The following is a 23247-nucleotide window of genomic DNA, read 5'->3' on the forward strand; positions in this document are numbered from 1 at the left end:
CTGAGAAAAGGAGACAAATAAGCTCAACATGGCGCCTGCAGTAATACCTGCCTTTGCTTTTGTGCCCCTGAAGAAAACAGCTGTGACAGACAAGATCTAAGTCACACAGGAAAACTGCCTTTTGAGAGGAATATTAGTGGTACGTCATGTCCTTGTCTCTACCCGGCTTGTGGGGTCGGGAAAAGCAGAATACATTTCTTTCTTGTTTTAGAAGTAGATATTAGTCGCTCCCTGCCACTTTCTAATAGAGGTCATTGCTAAGCTAAGTGTCGGAAAGAGCAGTTGTATTTCAAAACGTCCTCAGATAACACTAAAAACTCAAAATAATTGTACGCATATCTTCAAATAATACAAATAAATAACATTACGTGTTATGTGAATGTCTCAGAAATATCTAGGTGCCGCATGATTCAACAATTTACACGACAATGGTTTTCCGATGCCGCAATTTACATAAAAGTTATATACAAAAATTATGTAAAAGTTTTGCGAACAATCTGCTCAGTAATTTGTTCGCAGCCAGCACTGCATGATGCTTTATATAAAATTTGTTCTGAAATTTGTTTCTTAAACAAAAGTGTTTGTTTAAGACTAGCAGTTTAAGACTGCTAAATGACTAAATGTAAATGTAAATGTTTGTGCTGCATGATGCCGCAATTTGCTTAAGAAAAGTTTTGAGAAACAATTTGGACAGAATTTTTTTCTGTAGACGAATTTGTCGGCAATGCATGATGCGCTAATTTACGCAAGAGGTTTTATAGAAAATTTGTTCAGAATTTTTTTCTTGAACAAATGAGTTTGTGTTGCATCATGATGTCGTAATTTACATAAGAAAAGTTTTACGAGCAATCGGCACAGAATTTGTTCTGTAGACGAATTTGTCGGCACTGTATAATGTATCAATATACGCAAAATTGGTTTTGCGGAAAATTTATTCATTTAATGAATGTGTTTGTGCTGCATGAAGGAACAATTTATGTGCTATGTTTTTTTGTACAATTTACACGGAATTCATCCTGTAAACAAATCGGTCAACACTCTAATGTCCGTCAATTTACACAAGTGTACAGAAATTTGTTCTATAAACAAATGTATCGGTAACAAATTTTAACAGAAGTTTGTTCTGTAAACAAATTTGTCGGTGTTGTATGATGTGAGAATTTATATTAAATTGGCTTTACAAAATATTTACGCAAAAAAAAAAAGTTTTACTACTATATAGATTCAAGATTCAAGCCAACACATCTTCAAAAGTAGAAGTTAAAGGTAATATTACTTAATATGCATCTTGAAAAAAAATGCTTTTTAATTTATAATGCAATGTCAATAGGAATTAGACAATGTTACAATAAAACATTAAAGACAAACATTTGCATTCTTTCATTGTCCATTCCTTCTCTAGTTTTTGTTTTTTTATCAGCATGAAATTATCATATTTTTGAGTATTTTTAAAAAGGCTGAATACATACAACAGTAGAAACAAAAGCCCACGCGGACTTTGAGTAAGCACTGCAAAGAGGGTCCCTTGCTGCTAAAATTTAGAAAGATCACGGCTACATATTTCCAACCAGTCAAAGGGCATTTATAGTAAAATGCATGTATTGACTTCATTTTGTAGGACTGAAAAAACAACAACAACAAAACAAGTCATTTTAACCATCTTCCTGTAGACAAGACAACTGTTACAAAGCAAGCGGATATTATGGGTTTCATTTTTGTGTGGGAGTCAGTTTGTCTCATTGATTGAAATCATATTGGAATGTTAATTTATAGGGATGTATTTTGTTTTGTCAAAGACATTTCTGCAAAACAAATGGTTAGTTGCACTTCATCATTTGCACAAAGCATTGATTTTCCCTGCTTCAGAACAGGCATGGGTCACGACCTCCCAGTTGAAAACAACAGTACAGTTTTGCTTGACATTCAAGCAGGGTCACTGCAGACCACTGGATCAACAAGCAAACAAACAAACTGGACAGATTGTACAATCCATACTATTGAGTATGAACAATGCATCGGTTTACCTTGATTGTGGGTTTCTTGGTGGAAAACCCTCTGTACCATCCTGAAACAGACAAAACGCAAACGTTAGTTGAGAAACATTGACATTATAAATTATAGTAAATGAGATACTAACATCAGAAGCAATATGCCAGTGGGGTAAGAAAAACTTCAAATGAAAATACATTCTCTGAATATCTAATAATTTTAGATGTTTTTACAAGAAAATTGCTGTTACAATAAAATATAAAAACTAAGAAAAGCACCCCGTGATGAAAAAGTAAATTTTAAGTGTGTTAAAGCAACACTAAATAACTTTTCCTCTTCAGTCGCCCTACAGGTTGGAAGCGGAATTGTCCATTACCGCTGTCGTAAATAATTTAGCCTAGCGCCGCCTACTGTCGCACGCACGCTCGCTGTTGATCCATCATTGGCTTTGGAATGAACAATGTCCACAAACAAGGTAGAGTATGTTGCATGATTTCATGAAAGTATGATGTATTGTGACATCAGAAACGAAGAAAAACAAAAAAATGACTATTGTTAACGCTTGATGTAAAAGCAAGTCAAATTTGTAGTTTTCTTATGTCTCATTCGAACTACAGAAACGCGACCCGATCTGGCAAACTTGCATAGTGCGGCCTTTCACCCAGTTAATGAACCACTGAAACGATTTTGGAAACATTATTTTAAGGTAAAAAAAATGATTTAGTGTTGCTTTAAGGGACATCTTACTCCTGAGGGTGTCCTGGCCCATGTAGTTATTGTACATCCATAATATGCACCCATTGAATTTATATCCAAATGTCAGTTCTTTTTTTGTCAACATACTGAATGCTGTGTGCACACACTCTTGACTTTTTGACTCTGAAAAAGTACTTCACTGTGTTCCTAATGCATTGAATCGCATTTTCACAGCAACTATGCCATGCTGAATGCCATATCTTTTAGATGAGGTGGAACATAAAGACTGGAACTCATTGTACACTAAGGTCTGGGCCATCAATTCCACTGGCTGGTGTCCAGAACATCTCAGAAATTCTGCCTCCCAGCAGATTCAACACACTGCCGCAGAATCCAACCGACAGCATAATAAGCTTTCAGGCCGTAATAAATGAGCTCAACGTGTTCAAATCTCAAGTTTCTTGCACAGTATGTCACCTTAATAATACAGTAAGGAAGCCAGCTGTTAGCAACGTAAGCCACATAAAGAGCTACGCAATGACATTTAATCATGACTAAATAGTTGCCTAGAGTATTTGCTGTGTTATACATCTGAGAAATGTGAAATGGCTTCTCGAACAAGATACAAATGTAGAGTAAGACTTGAGATCCAGCGATAGAAACCCTCAACCAGAGCCACCATCCAATCAATTCACCCTGATGGACAAAAACACGTTTTTCTTGTCCGAGAAGCCGTTTCACTCGGATATACATCACAACAGGGAAGAGAAGAATGTCGCAACTTCTGTTTCACGCCGACTTTAATGATAAAGATAAAGAGCATTTCTGATGTTTTGCATTGATTGGTTGATTTCCCAGAAGAGTATAAACACAATTTCAAAACATTGCTCTGTTTGACACCTCATGAGCAGTCTGTCCTGGGGTGCGTTTCCCAAAAGCATCGTTAGCCAACAATGGTCGCAAGTTCTGTCATTATCAGCATAGTTCAACGAGTCTGTGTTTCCCGAAACCAGCTCTCGACCTGTGGTTAGAAGCAAAGCTTCTTGTTTGCATGACATGTGGACTCAATAAATCCTTATCTTGAGCAAAATAAGCAAGCTGACATTCAGTACAATCTATATCTTTTATTTATAATACAAACAAACGTAATTTACGACTTTTCGTTTGTCAAGAGATGTGTGAATGTGCTCTACTATAAGAACGAGCCTTTGATTGAATCTGGAAATAAAGCAAAATAACAGAGAAAAATTTGAAATAGTCCTCAGATGCCATGTCCGTAATTTATAGCAAAACATCTAGCATTAATTAGATCTCAAGCCGTTTCATTAAAAGCCACCTGCGTGACAACATTAACCAACGTGGTTGAACGACCAATTTGCAACAATATGGTTTCGGGAAACAGTCGCGACTAGCTAGTTGATTTCTTCAACGATGCATCGTACTATGTTAGTTAAGCAGAGAGTTGCGTCGTTGTTCGGGAAACACACCCAGGTTCAACATAGCAACAAAAGCTCATCCAATGGCGTCATTATAAGGCGGGGCTAACTGTCCAATGGCAAACGAGGGGAGTGTTCAGGAAACCTGTTTGAAAATGGCCAGAATCCATCCTTCTTTAAAGAGCTCGAACATTTAAAGCGGCAGACGACAAAACTGCAGCGCGCACTTAGAATAAACCATGTTATGTCCATTGGTGTAGATGCTTATCATTATAGTTGTCGTTCTTGGTGTGAACTGGCCTTGGATGGTAACAGTGTTGCCTTACCAAACCCTACTAACTATGTGATGATGGGACATTTAGACTCGGTAGGGAATCTGTTTAAAAAGGGAAGTGAAATTGTTGGTGTGTGATGCAATTGTTAATGCAGCCATTTGTAAACAATTTGCAGCGACAACCGTGGAAAATATTCATAAGCATGGCTGCTAGCATCACTCACACCTGTGGCCATCTGTCTCGAACGCAACCCAGACTCTGCCGCATTAATCATCGCAGTCTATCTTTGTTAGTATTCACCCCAGGTGCATCTTGAAAACGTAGGAGGTGCACTTTGTAATTAGCTATTTGGTTTATGCAAGGAATGAGCGGGTCACGTCCGTCAACGTTAGCCGTTTCCATTATCACTTTCCATTTAGCACCAAAACAAACCATGCTATTAGCTAATGAACAACATTGCGAGGCAAAGGGTCTTGTGTCCGTTTGTGTGACATAAAATGTTACTGCTGTGTACCGGGTCCAGATGGGTGTCAACACATTTTTAGCTTATTAGCAACGTGGAAATGATTTTGCCGCTAGTTTGCTAGAAGCTGGCGCACTGTAGCTAGCAAACAAGATGTTTAGGTGTTCTCTAGAGAAGAATCCAGACAGAAAACACTGCAAAAAAGTTTTCAGTGCCGTACACAAACAGTGTGTGGAAGTGTTTGTGCTAGCGGCTGACTGTAGGCATTAGCCGTGATAGATTAGCAGACGGCTCATGTTTGCTGGCGAGAGACTTCCATGTGGGCATGAGGAAACTCAGCATCAACACGCAGCTGCCAACAAACAAACACCTGATGAAATGTGTCATCTCTCTCTGTGTTTCTCAACAGGTTTACACTGCAGGGACTTGTTGAGCTGTCAGATTGTTCATGTTCACAGCTGTGAACGGTCACATGTCTATCTTAAGGGGTTTTGCTCTTTAGGGGGCCACACCCTTGTGGGATGAATACTAGACCACTACTCTGTCAGACAGTCCATCTATGTGTCTGTTTGTCTATCTGTCCATCGACCTGACCGTGCCTTATCTGTCGGTCTATCTATCTTCCTGTCTGTCTATGTATCTGTCTATCTTTCTATATGTGACCCTGGACCACAAAACCAGTCACATGTCGCATGGGTATGTTTGTGGCAATAGCCAACGATACATTGTATGGGTCAAAATTATAGATTTTTCTTTTTAATGCCACAAAATCATTAGGATATTAAGTAAAGATCATGTTCCATGAAGATATTTTGTCAATTTCCTACCGTAAATATATAAAAAACATATGTTTGTGAGTGAATGCAGCAAAATTGCGAACATAAATGGACAACTTGAAAAGGCGATTTTCTCAATGTCTTCGAATAGTTCAAATATTGTAATATCCTAACAAACCATACACCAATGGAAAGCTTATTTATTCAGCTTTGAGATTATGTATAAATCTCAATTTCAACATATTGACCCATTTTACTGGTTTTATCTATCTATCTATCTATCTATCTATCTATCTATCTATCTATCTATCTGTCTATCTGTCTGTCTATCTGTCTGTCTATCTATCTATCTCTCTATCTCTATATCTGTCTATCCGTCTATCTGTCTGCCAGTCTATCTATATGTCTGTATGTAATCTACCTGTCTGAGTCTATATTTAAGGGCTGGGTGCTGTTTACAGTTAAAGGGTAACTCCCATTGACCACAAACAGTCAAATATCCAGTCAAGTCTTCATTCACAGACTTCTCCCTCAATTGCCATTGGATGACACTGCAAAATCTTCAGTTCTGTTCCACTGGCCACTGCAGGCCACACCATGACACTCCAGAACCAGGAGCTTTCAAGAGCTTCGATTTTCCAGGCATCCATTACCTCAAAAGCATGGCACTGCAGCAAAACAATCAATACGTACAGCAAACTGCTAACCCTGTGAATCAGAGCACTGATTATCCCAGCCCTTGAGGCTAAAGCCAAAACTCTCACCTCACCTGGTGACCCGCAGCTAATCCACTGTCCCATACAAACAATCTGTTTATCAATACACATTCAGTCCTTCTGAATGTGCAGTAAGGCATATTTTAAGATGTTTGTCATCATTTATTCACCCTCATCTCGTTCCAAATCTGTCTGACTTTCGTCAAAATTTGATCAAAGAATGTTCAAGTCACTATTTACCACAGAATGAAAGTAGACTGTGATTTTTATGAAGGACCAAAAAGACCCTGCAGTCTAAAAAAATCACTAAGAATCTTGACAATAGGCAACAAATTGCACCCAGGACTGCTTAAATTCACTCAAACACCTGAGGTAGAATGGGAGGGTTTTGTGTTTTGCCACTTTCACAGACTGAAACATATTTCTTCCCCCTTTAAAAGGCTGTATTTCACTGGCTGAGGTACAATGCGGCTTGCATCTCTCACTCTTTGCCTGCAGGCTCTGAATATCAGGTTGAGCCATGACCGTTGACAGCTCTTGGGAACGAGCATTTTTTATTACTGACCTTTAAACTGCGACACTCTGAAATTGAGCCACTTTTCTTTCAGGACCCAGAGGGGAGCTGAAGCGAAAATCTATGAAAACTCTGTTACCTGGAAGTGAATTTGTGCGGATTGCGTTTTCTGAATTACTTTTAAATTCAAATCGTATTAACATGCTGACCCACGTTTGTAATAAGTGACTTTTTTCATTAATGCATTTAAAGAGAGAACTACATATCCGAAATGTTCAATGGTTTGTGCAGTTTTGGGGGGGATCTTCAAGGATTTTTCAACACTTCCTCAAGGAGATCAAGCTAAAGTCACAAAGGCTTTGTCCACACTAATACGTTTTCGTTTGAAAACACATCTTTTACTCTCCGTTTTGGCCATCCGTCCACACTGAGACAGCGTTTTTATTAATGAAAACGCTCTCCAAAGTGGATAAATTTGAAAGCGCTGTTTTCGCGTTGTAGTGTGGACTGTCAAAACTGAGGTATTTAAAAACGATGACGTAAGTTTAGACATGTGACGCATATTGTACCAATAGATATTCATGCTTATACCGGTATTGCGCCTGTTATGTGCTATTCACTTTCACACTGTTGCTAAAATATGTTACTTTGCACAGTCTTTATATCAGTCCTGCAAAGATGACAGAAAATTCACTCACATTTGCTGTCCTGTGGCAATACTGTACATGAGAGCAGTCGTGATTTAGACCAAACATATGGTGACTGTGTGCGACTGGACGAATCAGTGAATGCCGGGACGTTCTGAAAAAATTAATTTGATAAAACTATCCTGTCAGAAGAATTGCGCATGCGCTGTAAGGTGAATTTAGCATTTTCAGGAGTTTTTCAAAAGGTTTCTCATCCACACTGAAACGTCGGAAAACACTAGTGTTGACGGACGGATGTAGATGTAGCCAACGTGAACTAATTCAAGAAGAAATGCAGACAAAAGGTGACCAACCATCGACATCATTTTGAGCGGTTTCTTCTTGCTAGATCTAGAAGATCTCGCTTCATTTACTGCCTGGACAAGTGCTCTTCTCAAAGTGTTCCTGATAAAGGAAAATTACTCAAGGAAAAAGTGAGTGAAGTCTCGATCAATACTAGAGGACCGACGTGCCACGGCTAATATCACATGATCGGTCCTGTTATCTGAGCGAGCCAGCACATTCAGGCCAGGGTGCCGATGTACAGCTTTCATCAAAGCGATCGATGCTACGGCCATGAATCAGAGCCCTAGTCCTGAGATGGGTACACAACAATCCCATTAAATGCATCTGCAGGACTGAGGTAGCGGGAGGCTAAAGCTAGCTAACACTGCTGTTACGTGCAAAAAGTCACAAAAGAAAGCCAAACTAACCATAGATATAAAATGCGTGACTATTCTGTAGGCAGAAGAACAGAGGTGCCTTGAAATTCTGTGTTGAAAGTCTCTGGGTTCCATTTAAGTATTCAGAATTATCTGGGTTTCTAAAGTAAAGACTGCCGGCAGCACAAGTTACATATTGAGTGAAAAACGCAGAGACAGGAGATTTTGTCTTGCAATATACAGGACAATCTGAACTAAGAGTGGGTGGGAAATGTTGGTATGTCTCTTGGCACTTTCTATGAAGAGGTTACAAAAAAAAAGGGTTTGAAACTCTTTCAAAAAATGGTCATGAATAACCATCGGAAAATGCTTTCTGCTCACCTTAGGGGTCAAACTAAGTTTTATATGAGCTGTGTTGTTGTTGTTTTAGAAACAAACACGAAATAAACTTGAATCAAATTCATTTAAAAATGATTAAAAAACAGAGAAGAATGGGTAACAGGGTTGAATTTGGCTGCACTTTATTTCGATGGTCCATGACATTCTACAAACTATTAGGGGTGGGAATCACCAGAGGCACCACGATACGATATTATACCGATACTTGGGTCACGATACGATATAATTGCGATTTTAAACATATTGCGATATATTGCCATTTTTTACCTTTTTCCAACTTCAAATTATGTCCGCAAAGGAAAACTGTCAACATCTGTTTGTTCATGTCACATCAATTTTATTGCCGCAAAATGTGATTGTCAAGCGGACTAACTAACAAACACTTACATGAACCTGTGATAAATGTTGCATACACCTGGCAAACTGAACTGTTTGCATTTAAGGTGGACTAGACTGTAATACAAACAGGTATGCACTGCTGTGTTACTACAGGTATTGATGAGATGCAACAACGCCCGCAATTGTTATATACCGGTATAATGCCTGTTATTTGCAACAACGCCTGCAATTTGCTCTTTTAGATAAGGAAAAAATGTATGTGTCTTTGTTTCCACAGTATTTTCAATTTTGATATTTTTAGGTCAAACCGTTGTTGTCTGACAGTCATATCATGCAGGTCTATGGGGTCCACCTCAAAGAGCATGCACAGAGAAGTCCAAATTAAACATGATTTAATGACTCGTAAATGTAAGTACACATTGATGGCCTAAGACACGAAACGAGCGGTTTGTGTGAGAAAACGAACAGTATTTATGTCGTTTTTACCTCTTGTAATCACAGTCACGACCAAGTGATCTGAGGGCGCGGGCGCTTCCTTCTGTGTGACGTGTGCGCAGACTGGTGCATAGATATATATATACACTAGATGTCGCATTAAAGACATTCGTTCCAATCAACTGCCGTAGCCAAGGCGAAATCTAGTGTATACATCTATGCACCAGTCTGCGCACACGTCACACACCAGGATGCGCTCGCGCCCTCAGATCACTTTGGACGTGGCTGAGTTACAAGAGGTAAAAACGAAATAAATACTGTTCGTTTTCTCACACAAACCGCTCGTTTCGTGTCTTAGGCCATCAATGTGTACTTACATTTACGAGTCATTAAGTCATGTTTAATTTTGACTTCTCTGTGCATGCTCTTTGAGGTGGACCCCTTAGACCTGCATGATATGACTGTCAGACAAGAACGGTTTGACCTAAAAATATAAAAATTGAAACTACTGCGGAAACAAAGACACCTACATCTTGGATGCCCTTGAGGTAAGCTAAAACATATCAAAAATGAATTTCAAAGTGAACTATCCCATTAAATTCTCATGTGTAATTTAAATAATAAAAGATCGATGCTTGGCGCCCGTGTATCGATACAGTATTGCCACAGAAAATATCACGATACTATGCTGTATCGATTTTTTCCCCCACCCCTACAAACTATAAGTAACTTTGCAACTACATGTCAACTACAGTAACTCTCATTAGATAATTAGTAGGCTGTTAGGTTAGGGTTTGGTGTTAGGGTTCAGGTTAGTAGGATAAATTGACATGTAGTTGCAAAGTTACTTATAGTATATAGTAGGGGTGGGCCAAAATATGGATAGGGCAATATATCGTTGTCTTTCTCTATGCGATACGAGAATCGATACGCTGGCACCAATTATCGATATTTTAATCAATAAAATAAGGCGCTCTAAATAGACTTCCCTGCTCCCGGCATCTCTTCATGGCTCCTCGAGGTGGCACTCAACACATGAAAAAAAAAAAATTTAACAGGATAGCGGACAGCAGTGTGAGTGAAATAATAGATGCCCCAGCCACGCTTAAGTCCAAAGTCTGGACTCTGGACGCACATTGGCTTTATACCATTGATGGGACGAACAAAATCGGCAAAGAGTGCGCAATATGCAAGAACTGACTGGTAAAAGTAAAGTGCACGGGTAATACCACGAACATGAACGCAACTTGCGACGCTATCACCCGGATCGCATTGAAAACGTTTAATTTACTTAAAATGTTCAATTTAATTTACAGACTGAAACAATTTTGTGCTGTTTTCTGACAGTTTTAACTTTAATTAAGAAAGAAAACCTGCACCTTTTCACAGGCATTTTGTTTTCAAAGTTAGACAGATATCGTGATGCATTATTGTAGGATTGTCTAGTAATTTATTGATTATTGGAATATCGGTATCGTGAGCCATGTATTGTGTTTCATATTGTATCGTACCATGAGGTACCCTGTGATTCCCAACCCTAGTTTACAAAATGTCTGTTGAGAAGCATCAAAATAAAGTGTTAGCGGATACTAAGCTGACAGTCCAATAATACTCTAATGAGAGTTAGTTGAAATGTAGTAGCAAAGTTACTAGAATGTCAGAAGTTAGTAGAATGTCTAGGGTGGACCATCGAAATGAAGTGTTACCCTGATTTTTTTTTAACCTAAACTGAGCTGTCACTTTGTTGGTTGAGATAGTTTGCAACCAAATGTTGGTTTATAATTGAGACATGAGACACGGCCATCTTCTAACCGTATACATACTGGGAACTATTCCCAGGCGCTAATCACTCCACAGAAGTAGCAGTGCTACGCCTTCTGAGAATATAGTTCCCAGTATGTATATGGTTAGAAGATGGCTGTGTTTCATGTGATCTTGTTATTTGTACACGCTGTGACTATACAAATCACAACATAAATAGGAAAATGTTGGCGTTATTTTGTCACTTATATGGGAGCAGTATGCTAGCTGGAGCCATTTACCTGCAGTCTTTGTGCTAAGCTAGGCTAGCGGTGGGTGCGTCAGACAGAGTTACGGCACGTACGGAGATGAAAAGGGTATGTATGGACTTATCTAACTCTGGGGGATACGGCGAAAAAGCTAAAGTCCCAAAAAGCCCAAAAGTGTGTTTCTTTAAAAGTCTGATGGTATTCCAGGAGAATGACTTACCTTCACACTTTTCCAGGATCTGAACCGTTTCTCCAAGTTCTAGAGTCAGACCGTGTGACACATGTCCTCGGAAACTACAGACCACTGGAAAAGATAAAAGAGAAGAGGAAAACAAGTTAGATGTGTATTAAAAGCATTCAAAATAAAACCACAAAACAGTTTGTTTTTAAAAGTGACTTGTGTATTTTCTGTGTTACTACCGTCCTAAACAGACATGCCTGCCTGCTCATGCTATTGGTTGAGTAAGCATTCCTTTTCACTGTTTGCTTAAATTCAATAGTGTCATAATTTTGAGCAAAATAGCAAAGAATGGTGAATAATTGTCAGCTTTCCTCAGGAGGGAGCTCTGTATGTTCTCCATACATGTATCTTTCAGACGGTAAGATTTGAGGAACGCTTCAGTTGTAAATGCACAGGAATTTTAGCTGATAAGCCAAAGCTAAACACAAAGCTACTACAATATTCAGGTCATCTGTGGTCTATGGTTTTGCCGCTGGGTTCAGTAGAACAAAATGTGTCCGTGTGCTTTTATTTGGGCCACACTGTTTTCTTCCCTGCGGTTTCTGCCAAAAAATAGTAACTATACTGTTATTGCTGCTCCAATAACACTGTGATCACTTGGTATCAGCCACCACTGTTATAAAGGTTTTGAATAAATAATAAATACTGACATTTAATTGAAGTTTTCACTCAAATTGTTATGGTGATGCTATGATATATACTGATTTTTTTTAATGTCATCTACAAAGGTTCCACCAAAGTGCAGATGGACAGAGCAGCACAGTGGAAATAATAGGATTTATTTTCAATGAATGCATTCCGGAATAAAAAAAATAATAAAAAAGGACATGTGCAGATTTAAAAGCAGAGATATTCTGAATTGCCATGGTAACCTGGACAGAGCATCCCAGGGAATTATCGAATCCATGCTGATGAAAAAAAAAAAGCTCAAGTGTGAGAGAGCCGTGTTTCCAGCTTTCCCAAAGCAGATATTTGGGAGTCACACGGGAAAAAATACTTCTGAAGTCAGCATGGCATCAAAATGTTCTTATTGTGCCCTATTTATCTGTGAGAAATGCTTTTCTTTGTAATGTATTTTCAAAATGCAACAATTTGCTCTTACTCTGAAACGACTTTCCTTTTCTGATGACATCACTTAGGCCATGCTGACTATCAACAAATAGATTTTTAAGTATTGTTTTTGAACAAAGTCGCATTCAATCTGGCTCAATTATGGTGTGTACCACCTAATTTTGACCATCCGATCAATTCTAGAAGGATAAAATCAAGTCTCGTCCTGCATTTCTTATTGATTATCCTGTTTAACTCAAGAGATGCATCGCATTAAAGAAGTAAAATGGCAAATGACAATTCGTATTAACTTTAATAGCCACAAATTGAGCTTAAATAATTAAGTAAGTTAAATAGAGATGTCTTTGACAAGATATTTTTGGACAAAGCACATTCCTAAAAGAAACAAACCCCTACATTTGATTTCACGTGAATTCAGTTTTGTCCAAACGTCCTCCAAACTGGAAAACAACGCATGCATTGGCGATTTAATTACATGAGTGTGAGATTATAATGGTCAGACAGCCAGACCAGATGAAATACCCGGAACAAAGCCGAGTAATTTCTCTGAATCCATCTGTATTTGTGCAACATGATCCAGTCTGGCTCAGGAGTCTGATGGGGCCTTTCAGAATCTCAAATTGATATCCATCTTGTCAAGAAGCAAACTGTTCATGGTGTTACCATGCAACCGGCTCCAAGAAACAATAGAAACATCGGTTTGAAACACACAATGGTTTAGATGACAATTACATGCTGCATACATTTACTTATACAATATTCCCGATGCAGACAGGACTACTTTTCCCTGAGGAGATTCTGAAAGGTTCTTACACTTTTTGAAAGAGATCTTGTACTTATTTTAATTTCTATGCAAGATAAACTTTTATAAGAGCTGAAAAAAAACAGCATCTGAAAGCAACAATGATTACATTATCTCAACTGCGTCATTCTCAAGACACCGAGATATCAGAGCTAACAATCAGACAGGGACAGAGCGTCTTTCAGGGTTTGTCATGTTCATTTACTCATTTCTGATGACATTGTGCCATTTGTTATTTATTTTCAAAGATCACCGTTTAATATTTAACGCTTGTTAAGAGACTCTCGCTGCAGTTCCAAGAAAACATGTGACTGCCGCCAGAGGTCTGCATTTAGTGAATAATTCAAAAGCTATTAAAAGAGCTTTTCAGGAGTTAATCCCACTAAATGACGGAGCGACATGAACAATATGTGTTTTGAATATGGAAGACTTTGCTATTTTTGGTATCAGAAATGGCATTGTGAAGACCCTAATGCTATAAAATAAATAAAAAGATGCTGGCCAGTAAATATGTAGGTCCTCAAGATGTACAAACACCCGAGCACCTTAAAAATAGTCAAAACGCCTTTTTTAGACAGAAACAAACGGCCCAAAAACACACACTGAATACCGTGGTATAAATATTTGCAGCCTAATTTATTATATTATCCAAAAATAGACATTAAAACTTTTTTATATGATATTATATACAGTATATAGGCTAACCAATGCTAACTTACAACATAAATAAACACTAAATCTCCAAAAATAGGCAATAAAACATGGTTATTTATTAGATAAACCATCATTATGTGATGTATATAATTGCTAGGCTAACCAATGCTAACTTACAACATAAATAAACCCTAAATATCCCAAAAATAGGCAATAAAACGTGGTTGTTTAGTAACTAACCTTATTTGTTGTAGGCTATATAACTGCTAAACTAACCAATGCTAACTTACAACATAGACATTAAATATCCAAAATAGGCAATAAAACATTGGTATTTAATAGATACACCATCCTTATGTGACGTCTAACTGCTAGGCTAACCAATGCTAACTTACAACATAAATAAACCCCAAATATCCAAAAAATAGGCAATAAAATGTGGTTGTTTAGCAGATAAACCATCCTTATTTGATGCTAGGCTAACCAATGCTAACTTGCATAAATAAAAACGAAATATCTAAAACGGGCAATATAAATTATAGATAAACCATCCTTGTGGATAAATACAACTGCTAGGCTAATCAATGCTAACTTGCTACAAAACAGACACTTTATATCCAAAAATGTGCATTACAACTGTAACAGTTCTGCACTGTTTTGGTTTCAGTTTCATTGTGGTCAGTTCCTGTCTGCCTTTGTCATCTAGTTAGTTTTCCTTTGTTCTCAGTTTCCAGCCACTAGTTTGTCTCCTTGGTTTCCTCAATAATTAGCACACCTGTCTGTATTTGGTTCATCACTACTGCTTATTTAAGTTCCTCCTTAGTTCCTATTCATTGTCCAGCAATGTTTTGTTTTACACGTCACTTTTATTAATGAACAACATTCCTTTACTTTGTCTATCTTCTTCATCCTGGGACAAAATATTACTATGGTTACAAATGGTCCATACGCGATATAAACAGCTGTCTGGCTGGGGGATAAAAAGTTAACTTGTAACATGAGATCAATTCATTAGCAGTTGGGTGTCAACGGTTTCATAGCATGAAACTTCTGCAGCAAATATTTTGATAACAAGAGAGAAAAGAGAGAAATATGGCACAACCTGAGAGCAAATTACATTTTAATTAAGGCAAATAGCTTGTCAAATTAGCATTTGTTGTGGCGCCTGCTAGCGAAAAGAGTCGCACGGCTCTGCAGCAAATAGCTGAATCCTTTGAGACGTATGTGTGAGTGATTAGCGCAATTCACAGGGATGCTACGACAGACATGCTAGCCGAGGGCAAGTTAACTCTCAGCACAGAAAGCAGGTCAGTAAACCAACCAAGAGTGTTCGCTGACTTCATGTCCGTAAACATGACAGAAGACGGTCATTATACACTTGGTATTAGCCTAACAAATCAAATTTCAATCTGCATATATTATGCTAGCCCTATAGGCTAAATTAAGACATTTGCATGTGGCATCTATATTAGGGTTGCCACCTTCAGTGTGGCAAAATAAGGGACACCCATTCACTACCATGCCCCCCCCCCCCCCCCCCCAAATGCTCAACTTTGACATAGTCATTTTTATTGTTATAATTGTGATTTCATAATATGTAGATATGAATCCAACTAAAAGCTATTGAAAATATGTATTTTAGTCAAATAGCAAATGGTGTAGCTCTGCAGCCATCTACTAAAGTGATAATTTCTTTACTTTTAAAACAGCATTTTCCAAAAGATGGGCAAAAATCTTACACTAAACCATGTCAAATGATCTATATCCATGAACGTTATAAATGTGGGTCTTTTATAAAGTGAATTTAACTTTTTTTTTTTACTGTTTTTGTTTAAAAAATATTTATTTATATAGCCTAAAGTAAAAAATATATAATAAATCCTCCTAAAACTATAAATCCTAAAAAAAAAACAATTATGTTTCAAAATGACATTTTGTTGAAACAACACAAGTGTGACTTTTCCCCCCCACACTAACATAAAAAACAGATATTATTCAAATTTATTTAATTTTTTTTGTAGATGTAGAAAGTGTTGTCAACCGTGCAAAGTCTCACATCATTTGGACAAATATAATGTTTTATTTATTTCAGCAAACGTCATTTGGGGTCGAAAAGACCCGAACAGTGCGCTACAAGGGGTTAAAAACGTGCAGGTTTACAGCGCATGTTCACGAGACTAAAATGCAATCACGCAATGAGCTTCTCTACTACGAAATTGATTTCTTTATATTTGCTATTAGTATTATCCATACTGCAAAATCCTTATGTTTTTATTCAACTATATGTGGGCCTAATGTAAAATACGGGACAAATCGCGTCCCTTATTGATTTGATACGGGACGCATCATCTTACTTGTAAATACGGGACGATTCCGTATTTTAAGGGACGGGTGGCAACCCTAATCTATATACAAACATCCTCATTAAACGGATGATGGCCGCTGGAGCCCGTAGGGCCACACCTCTTCCTTCCTGCCATTCTGAATTTTGTCCTGTCATGCCAAATAAACAAACAGCAAGCCAAATGGATCTATGCCGGCAGGTTTTATATGCGTGTCTCAATAATCTGCTAAACAAACAAGCAGAAAACACTAATAAATCTGGGTTTATGGAAGGGCAGGGACGGCTTTTTTCTTCTTCTTCTTCTCAGATTTACTGAAGGATATTTCAGGCAGTCGATTGGAAAAGCAGTGAAACAATCAAGGTTTTTTAGATGTAATTTACAGAGACATTTTGCGGTCTGTCATTAAAACTGCACTCAATCTATTAAACACTAGATGGCACCCTTCTTAATAAAGCACATCTCTCCCCACAAACCTCACACAGACTGTTCACAATATACTGCCACAGTAGTCTTACTATTCCTGTAGTATATCATGCGTACTGATGCACATTTTCTGAATGCCTGCTATATTTGTTCAAATGTAGCATATATACAACAAAGCACACAACAATGTGGCAGCATACTGCAATTTAAAACATTTTTATTGTAGCAAGTTATTCAGTTGCTATTTTTTTAAGTATAGTAGGCAGTATGCAGTATACGTAATTAGTACATTAGCATTGTAGTTACTGCGTACGCTGTCCAGCTCATTAAACGTCTATTCTGTTTTGAATAGTATGTGGTATGCAATGATAAACATTTCAAACACCAGTATGCTACATTCTTGTCCCATGACCTTCATCTTTAAAATAAAAAAAAGGTTATTTTGAACTCTAAAATGTATATTTCAAAAAGGCTTACAAACTTTGGAGTAAATATGTAAATACGAAGACAAAAAAAAGTTAAATGAAAATGAGTAATTTACTTGAAGCCCTGAGATTTTAAGTTAATAAGTTAGGTCAATATTAAAATTAAGTCAATAATACTACTAATAATAATAATTCATAATAATAATGATAAATACTTTTTTTAAAGTATTTTATTTTGATTGTTTTTATTTTCACTTGTTATTATTTAATTAGCTTTTCATTAACCTCATGAACCCCTGCAGTTCCATCGTGAACCCCAGTCTGGGAAACCCTGATGTAATGTAATATTTAAAGGTGCACTGAGCAATTTCTGAGAAACGCTGTTTATATTTGAAATCACAAGACAAAAACAAACGTGCCGTCACCCAAAAAAGATAGCTCCGCCCCCAAATTCACAAACATGCTATGCAACACAGGCCCCTCCCCTCTAATGAGTGGACATGTCCCTTACTGCTGATTGGCTACAATTGTGTTTTGGTGTTCGGTCTGATTCACTGATACAGTGTTTCTCATAAATCATCAGCGTATCATCAATCACAGCGTATTTTTTCAATTGTTTTCAATGGGAGCATTTTTAAAACTCCAGGAGTCGCTGAGCTTCTATTTTTTTTTACCAGTCGCCGCGAGTTGAAGAATGTTAAACTTTGGGTAAAACGCAACGCTCATCACTGTCACTTTTTACCCAGCCGTCCAATCACAGTGGAGGGGCGGGACAAATACCACACCGACCAACCGTCACATTCTCACACAAGCATAAAATAATCACGGAATAAAATAATTTAAAACAAGAGCCAGAGCAAATACGTTACATCTTTAAATTGTATCGACATTTTTATATAGAAACAATACAGAAACAAACTTTCTGTGAAATGAGATACTAGTAACAAGTAACTTACTGCAACTTTAACGCACTTCATGCTGTTTATAAAAAATAATGAAATATATTTTCTTTCTCTTTGTATTTTTACATCAATATGCTACAAGATTATCCTATTCAAATCAACGTGATAAACGAGTTAGGTCAAAAGTAATCTAAAAGTAATCAAAAAGTAGTCAGATTACATTACCTTATATGTGTAATGTAATTGATTACTAACTACAATTTTTGTCATGTAATTTGGAATCAGCAACCAACTACAATTTGTAAGAGACGTACCCAGCACTGCTCATGGCATTACAAACATCCCAAAACTTCTTTCCCAATCCAAAGCATTAAAGCTCAGCTTCATGCATTGGTTTCCCCTGAGAGCAATACTGTACTTTCCGAATCTGACGCAAACTTTGGCAAGATGTTCTCACGACAGCCTCAAGGCGACAATAACACGGATTGATAAGACAGAAAGAGTTTGCGCATTGTGTTAGCTGTGCCCTCATTTGAAGTGTATTTTACCTAAACACTTTGGACCCTCATTCTCAGTCTGGGCACACTGCCTGCAGCCACGCTGGATGAACTAAACGGGCCATTTGCCTGCATCCATCACGGCTTCTGAGGTGTGGAGGATGTATGTAAATTACCCTTTGATTTCATATGCTGTTCAGTGACCAGTTCAGGTGTTGTCCGTGTGACAGCTGTGGATGTGACTGGGCCGGTCTAACATCATTGGGCCAAACGAGGGCCAAATGGGATCACATTATGTGTCTAAGTTACGATTTAACAGCTTCTGATTCAGAAATATTTGTTATAAATGCTACCATCTGGTACTAAAATACTGCCAATACAAAACGCAGTTATAGATCTGATTGCCAACAACAAACCCCTAACCAGTGTATCAAACTTCAATGCCTAACTCGTCCTGTAATGTGCAACGAATTATGTGCATGGATTATTTTTTGTAGGTGATTAGACTTACGGATAAAAAAATTGGATAAAAATTAGGGGTGTAACGATACCCTCATGTCACGATTCGATACATATCACAATACTGAACTCACGATACGATATTATTGCGATATTTCAAGACATGATATTAATTTTTTTTTACTGTTGATTAAAATGATAAATTTGATTTTACATTTGGGGTGTAAATGAATAGGCTTGTACTTGGTGCTGGTAACCCAATGCACAGGACAATGGTGACACCAGAATAAAAATATTCATGATTCTGAAGCTGAAAATACAGAATTATTTTAGACGAATATGCTTGCGCTCTGTCACACTACTGGTAACATAAGACATTTGGCATTATCAGGACACCATTGCATTATTATACATTATATTCAGCATTATATATAGTAGTTTAATGCAGCATTGACACCAAAACTCAAAAAAAAAAAGAAAAAAAAAGTCTCACACAGTAATTTTTATTTTGGGTCAACTATACACAATACTGTCACTATACACAACACATATTGTTGATATATGTGACACGATATATTGTTTCACCCCTATACGTTATACAAGATTCAACTGTTTTTTTAAGTTGAAATGACTTAAACATCCAAGCTGATTGTACTTAAAAAAAGAAAGTGTGTGTTAGTAACTGTGTTAGTTACAGTGCTACAATATCATGGAGACTTGGGCTCTACTAAACAACCACCTAGTTACCCGTTCTTGGTAAAATATCGAACCGTACCGTTCTCCACCCACGGTTCGGCACACACTTGCTTTCCTAATTGTGTTGTGTTGAGTCCATCGTACAATAAAATTCAGTCACATAAGCAGACTTTTCCACATACAATCGCGTACAAGATCTCACATTAAGTGGGAACGAGGAACATAAGAAATATTGCATTTATGAAAGTCGGGTTAATGGATTAGCATGGTAACGACTGTATTGTGTGAAAGACACTCAAGCCTAACACAAAACAGCCGAACATATTGAATGATGAACACAGACAGATGGACCCCACAAATCCTTGCACTTCCAGACACACTTTTGTTTACAGTTTTTCCTGGTGTCCCAGTTTAAACGGCAAGTGTCACATGGGGTGTCAGGGAATTCGCTAATCCTGCTCTGAAAACAAAGAAACATCAGATACAATACCATCTGCTACACAACGAACACATCTAGATGTGAGATCTCAGTTACTGACATCACTTCTCCACAGATACCATTCAACAGCATCCCCTCATTGTACGTTTTTGTGCTTACAAGAGCTATTGACTGCTACTCTAAAATACTGGCTGTGAATACAAAGCAGAACTACAAATGCCTGTCATGTAATTGTTACGGAGGCCAGATGAGGTAGCGGTGCAGGTTAAACCTCACTCATCTGGCCTCAAGTGGCGCACTAGCCACAGACGCTAGTCTTTAGCATCCATGTTAGCGTACGTGGCCCATACAGGTTTGGACATGTGTAGTCTGTGTATATATTTTCTTTCCCCAGGATAATTATCCCTTTAATATCTTTATATTGCCACCTTCAATAGCTTCAGTGTATAATTTACCAACAGTTAGCTATTTTTTGTTTAGCTAACTACTTTTTTACTGACTGCATTGGACGCGTGTAGTTTATGACTAGCTTGTAGCTCCAGTATGGTGACAAATCAGGTTCTCTCTCAAAATAACGTCTCTGTTAGGACCCCAATTGATCCCATTGGCTCAAATTACTTTTAATAGGTAGCCTCTTTAGCGCCTGATTACAATTCCTACAAAACTATGTTATAATGACCATTAATGTCTGTGTTAGGTTATGTTCTACCATAGCATACATATACACGATTAGCCTGATTGCTTAGTTTATACACGCATTTACACTTACCCTACATGTATTCACAATCAACTTTAATGTTAGGCTATATGTTGGACATGTTAAATGTCCAAATATTTCAGTTATAAAAATAATATGATGATGTTCAATTATTCACTTAATAGGCTTTTATTATTATTATTATTAGGCTACTAATTAATTAACAGTTTATCATGTTAGAGAAATTACGTTTAATTTGTTTCATACACTATATAGTAAGCTATACATATTTTAAATTAATATTGTTCTTTGTACTTAGTATAATCATTAACTGATAGTTGATAGAGACAAAATTTTGAGGTAGGACCCAATTTGTCATGACACCGGGAGCTAGTTTAAAGCAGCTAGAAGCTAACACTGCTAACTAGCTAGATTTAGCTAACTATACCTAAAAAATATAAATGATTGAGCTCATATACATCAGAATGTGAAATTATTTCATACTAGCAAACACTGAGCAGAAGTGGTTTCCATGTAAACTCTTTGTAAAACTATGTTTTAATTTTTTTAACAAGAGTAGCTTGACTGCATTTATATACTAGCTTAGTGTTTGGTTTGTTTACAAGCAGTTTGAAGCTAACACAGCTAGCCAGCCAGACTTAGCTAACTATACTTGACAAAAAAATAACTGATTAAGCTTATTTACATCAAAATGTGCATATTATTTCATGGTATTAACAAACATTGAGCAGAAGGAATTTCTATAGGCTAATTGTTGGCAAACTCACTTTTTTTTAATAAGCTGCTGCATTCAATTTAAAAGTGTTTTATGAATAATGTAGGCAGTTTATTTGTAACATGCAGAGCATTTATCCACGTATACTAGCGTTCAAAAGGTGTAAATGATATTTCACAATATTACTGTTTTATTGTGTTTTTGATCAAATAAATGTAGCCTTGGTGAGCATAAGTGACATTCAAAAACATTAAAAACATATTACTGACCCTAAAGGTTTGAACGCTAATGTGTTTATTCATTTTTTTAAAAGCAACTAGGCCTACTGGAGTTCCTCAAGTTCACACATGGGAAACGACAGCAGAGCACCATCAGGCAGAAAGGGTTAACATACAGTACAATGCCAGATGAACGCAGCCTTAATCCATTCTGCTGCAAACAAAAGCCAGCGCTCCGCATTTAGTGCTGCTTTCAAATCCATCCCTAACCAGCAGAGGTACGATCTCTCAGACTTCCCCTCCATACAGCTCTAATGTACTTTCAGCCGCGCACCAGTCAGTCTGTCTCTCTCAACCTCAAAGGTGGACTGGATAGTAAAGAAACACAGCGTGCTTTCCCTTTGCCCGGGTTAACGCCATTGTGGACAGCGGGATTATGGTGGAAAGCAGTTTTGCTGGTTAGCCCAACAGCAAGGGATTTCGAAAAGAAAACTGCAATCCGTGAAGGCAGTAATCACTGTGTGTCTGCATTGAACTGGACGACTTCACTTCCTATTGTTGTGTAGCAGCGGTGGAAGCTTATAGTAGGGATCCTGTCGTTGGGATTGAGTGGACCTAAAATACCAATTTTATTTCTTATTTTTTCGGTGGAAAAACTCAATTTTTGTATTGTTTTCATAAACAGCTCTGGTGCATTTGCACTTTATTAAATTTGATTTCTGTGTGGAGGCTGTCCCAGATTTAATCAAGACATTATTTCAATTACATTTGGAGGGAGGGAAGGTGGAGGTTGGTGAGGGAGAAACAGGGATTTAGTGGGTTTGAGATGAAGAGTGGATACTATTATTCAGCTCGGCCTTATGGGTAATGGCTCTATCGCTTTTTTGGGGGGGGGAGGTGGGGTTCCTGATTTTACTAAAGCATTACTGTCTGTTAATGCAAAACAATTATAAAATGACTTGAATACAAATCTTCAGTGATGAACATTTTTTAATTCCAAAATTAAAACCGATTCTAAGATTTGTGGGCTGCATAAAGTCCAAACAAACGGCAGGCTGTCCTGGTATCATAATGACGAATACATTTCTAGAAAGAAATCCTCAAATAGTTTGACAATCTTTTCTTCAAAACCACAAATAACATTAAAATACAAAACTAATAAATAAAAAACACCAGGAAATTATATCATAGAAAGGACGCCTACAGACCCTCAAAGCTGCATGTCAAGTCCATTTAGGTTGTTAAAT

The 23247-nt window shown here is 37.5% G+C and overlaps 1 protein-coding gene across 4 annotated transcripts in view; it reads right to left on the reverse strand.

Moving 5' to 3' along the window:
• The window catches only part of dock3 (dedicator of cytokinesis 3), a 202113-nt gene that overhangs the window by 146007 nt on the left and 32859 nt on the right, over positions 1 to 23247 (reverse strand). For all 4 annotated transcript variants that reach the window (XM_079594128.1, XM_079594127.1, XM_079594126.1 and 1 more), the window contains exons 2-3: positions 11616 to 11699; positions 2025 to 2065 (exon numbers count right to left, since the gene is read on the reverse strand). In XM_079594128.1, the coding sequence (XP_079450254.1) occupies positions 2025 to 2065; positions 11616 to 11699 (125 nt within the window). The remainder of the gene's footprint in view (positions 1 to 2024; positions 2066 to 11615; positions 11700 to 23247) is intronic.

The sequence above is a fragment of the Phoxinus phoxinus genome (assembly GCF_949152265.1).
Source record: "Phoxinus phoxinus genome assembly, chromosome: 20".
Taxonomy (NCBI): Eukaryota; Metazoa; Chordata; class Actinopteri; order Cypriniformes; family Leuciscidae; genus Phoxinus; species Phoxinus phoxinus.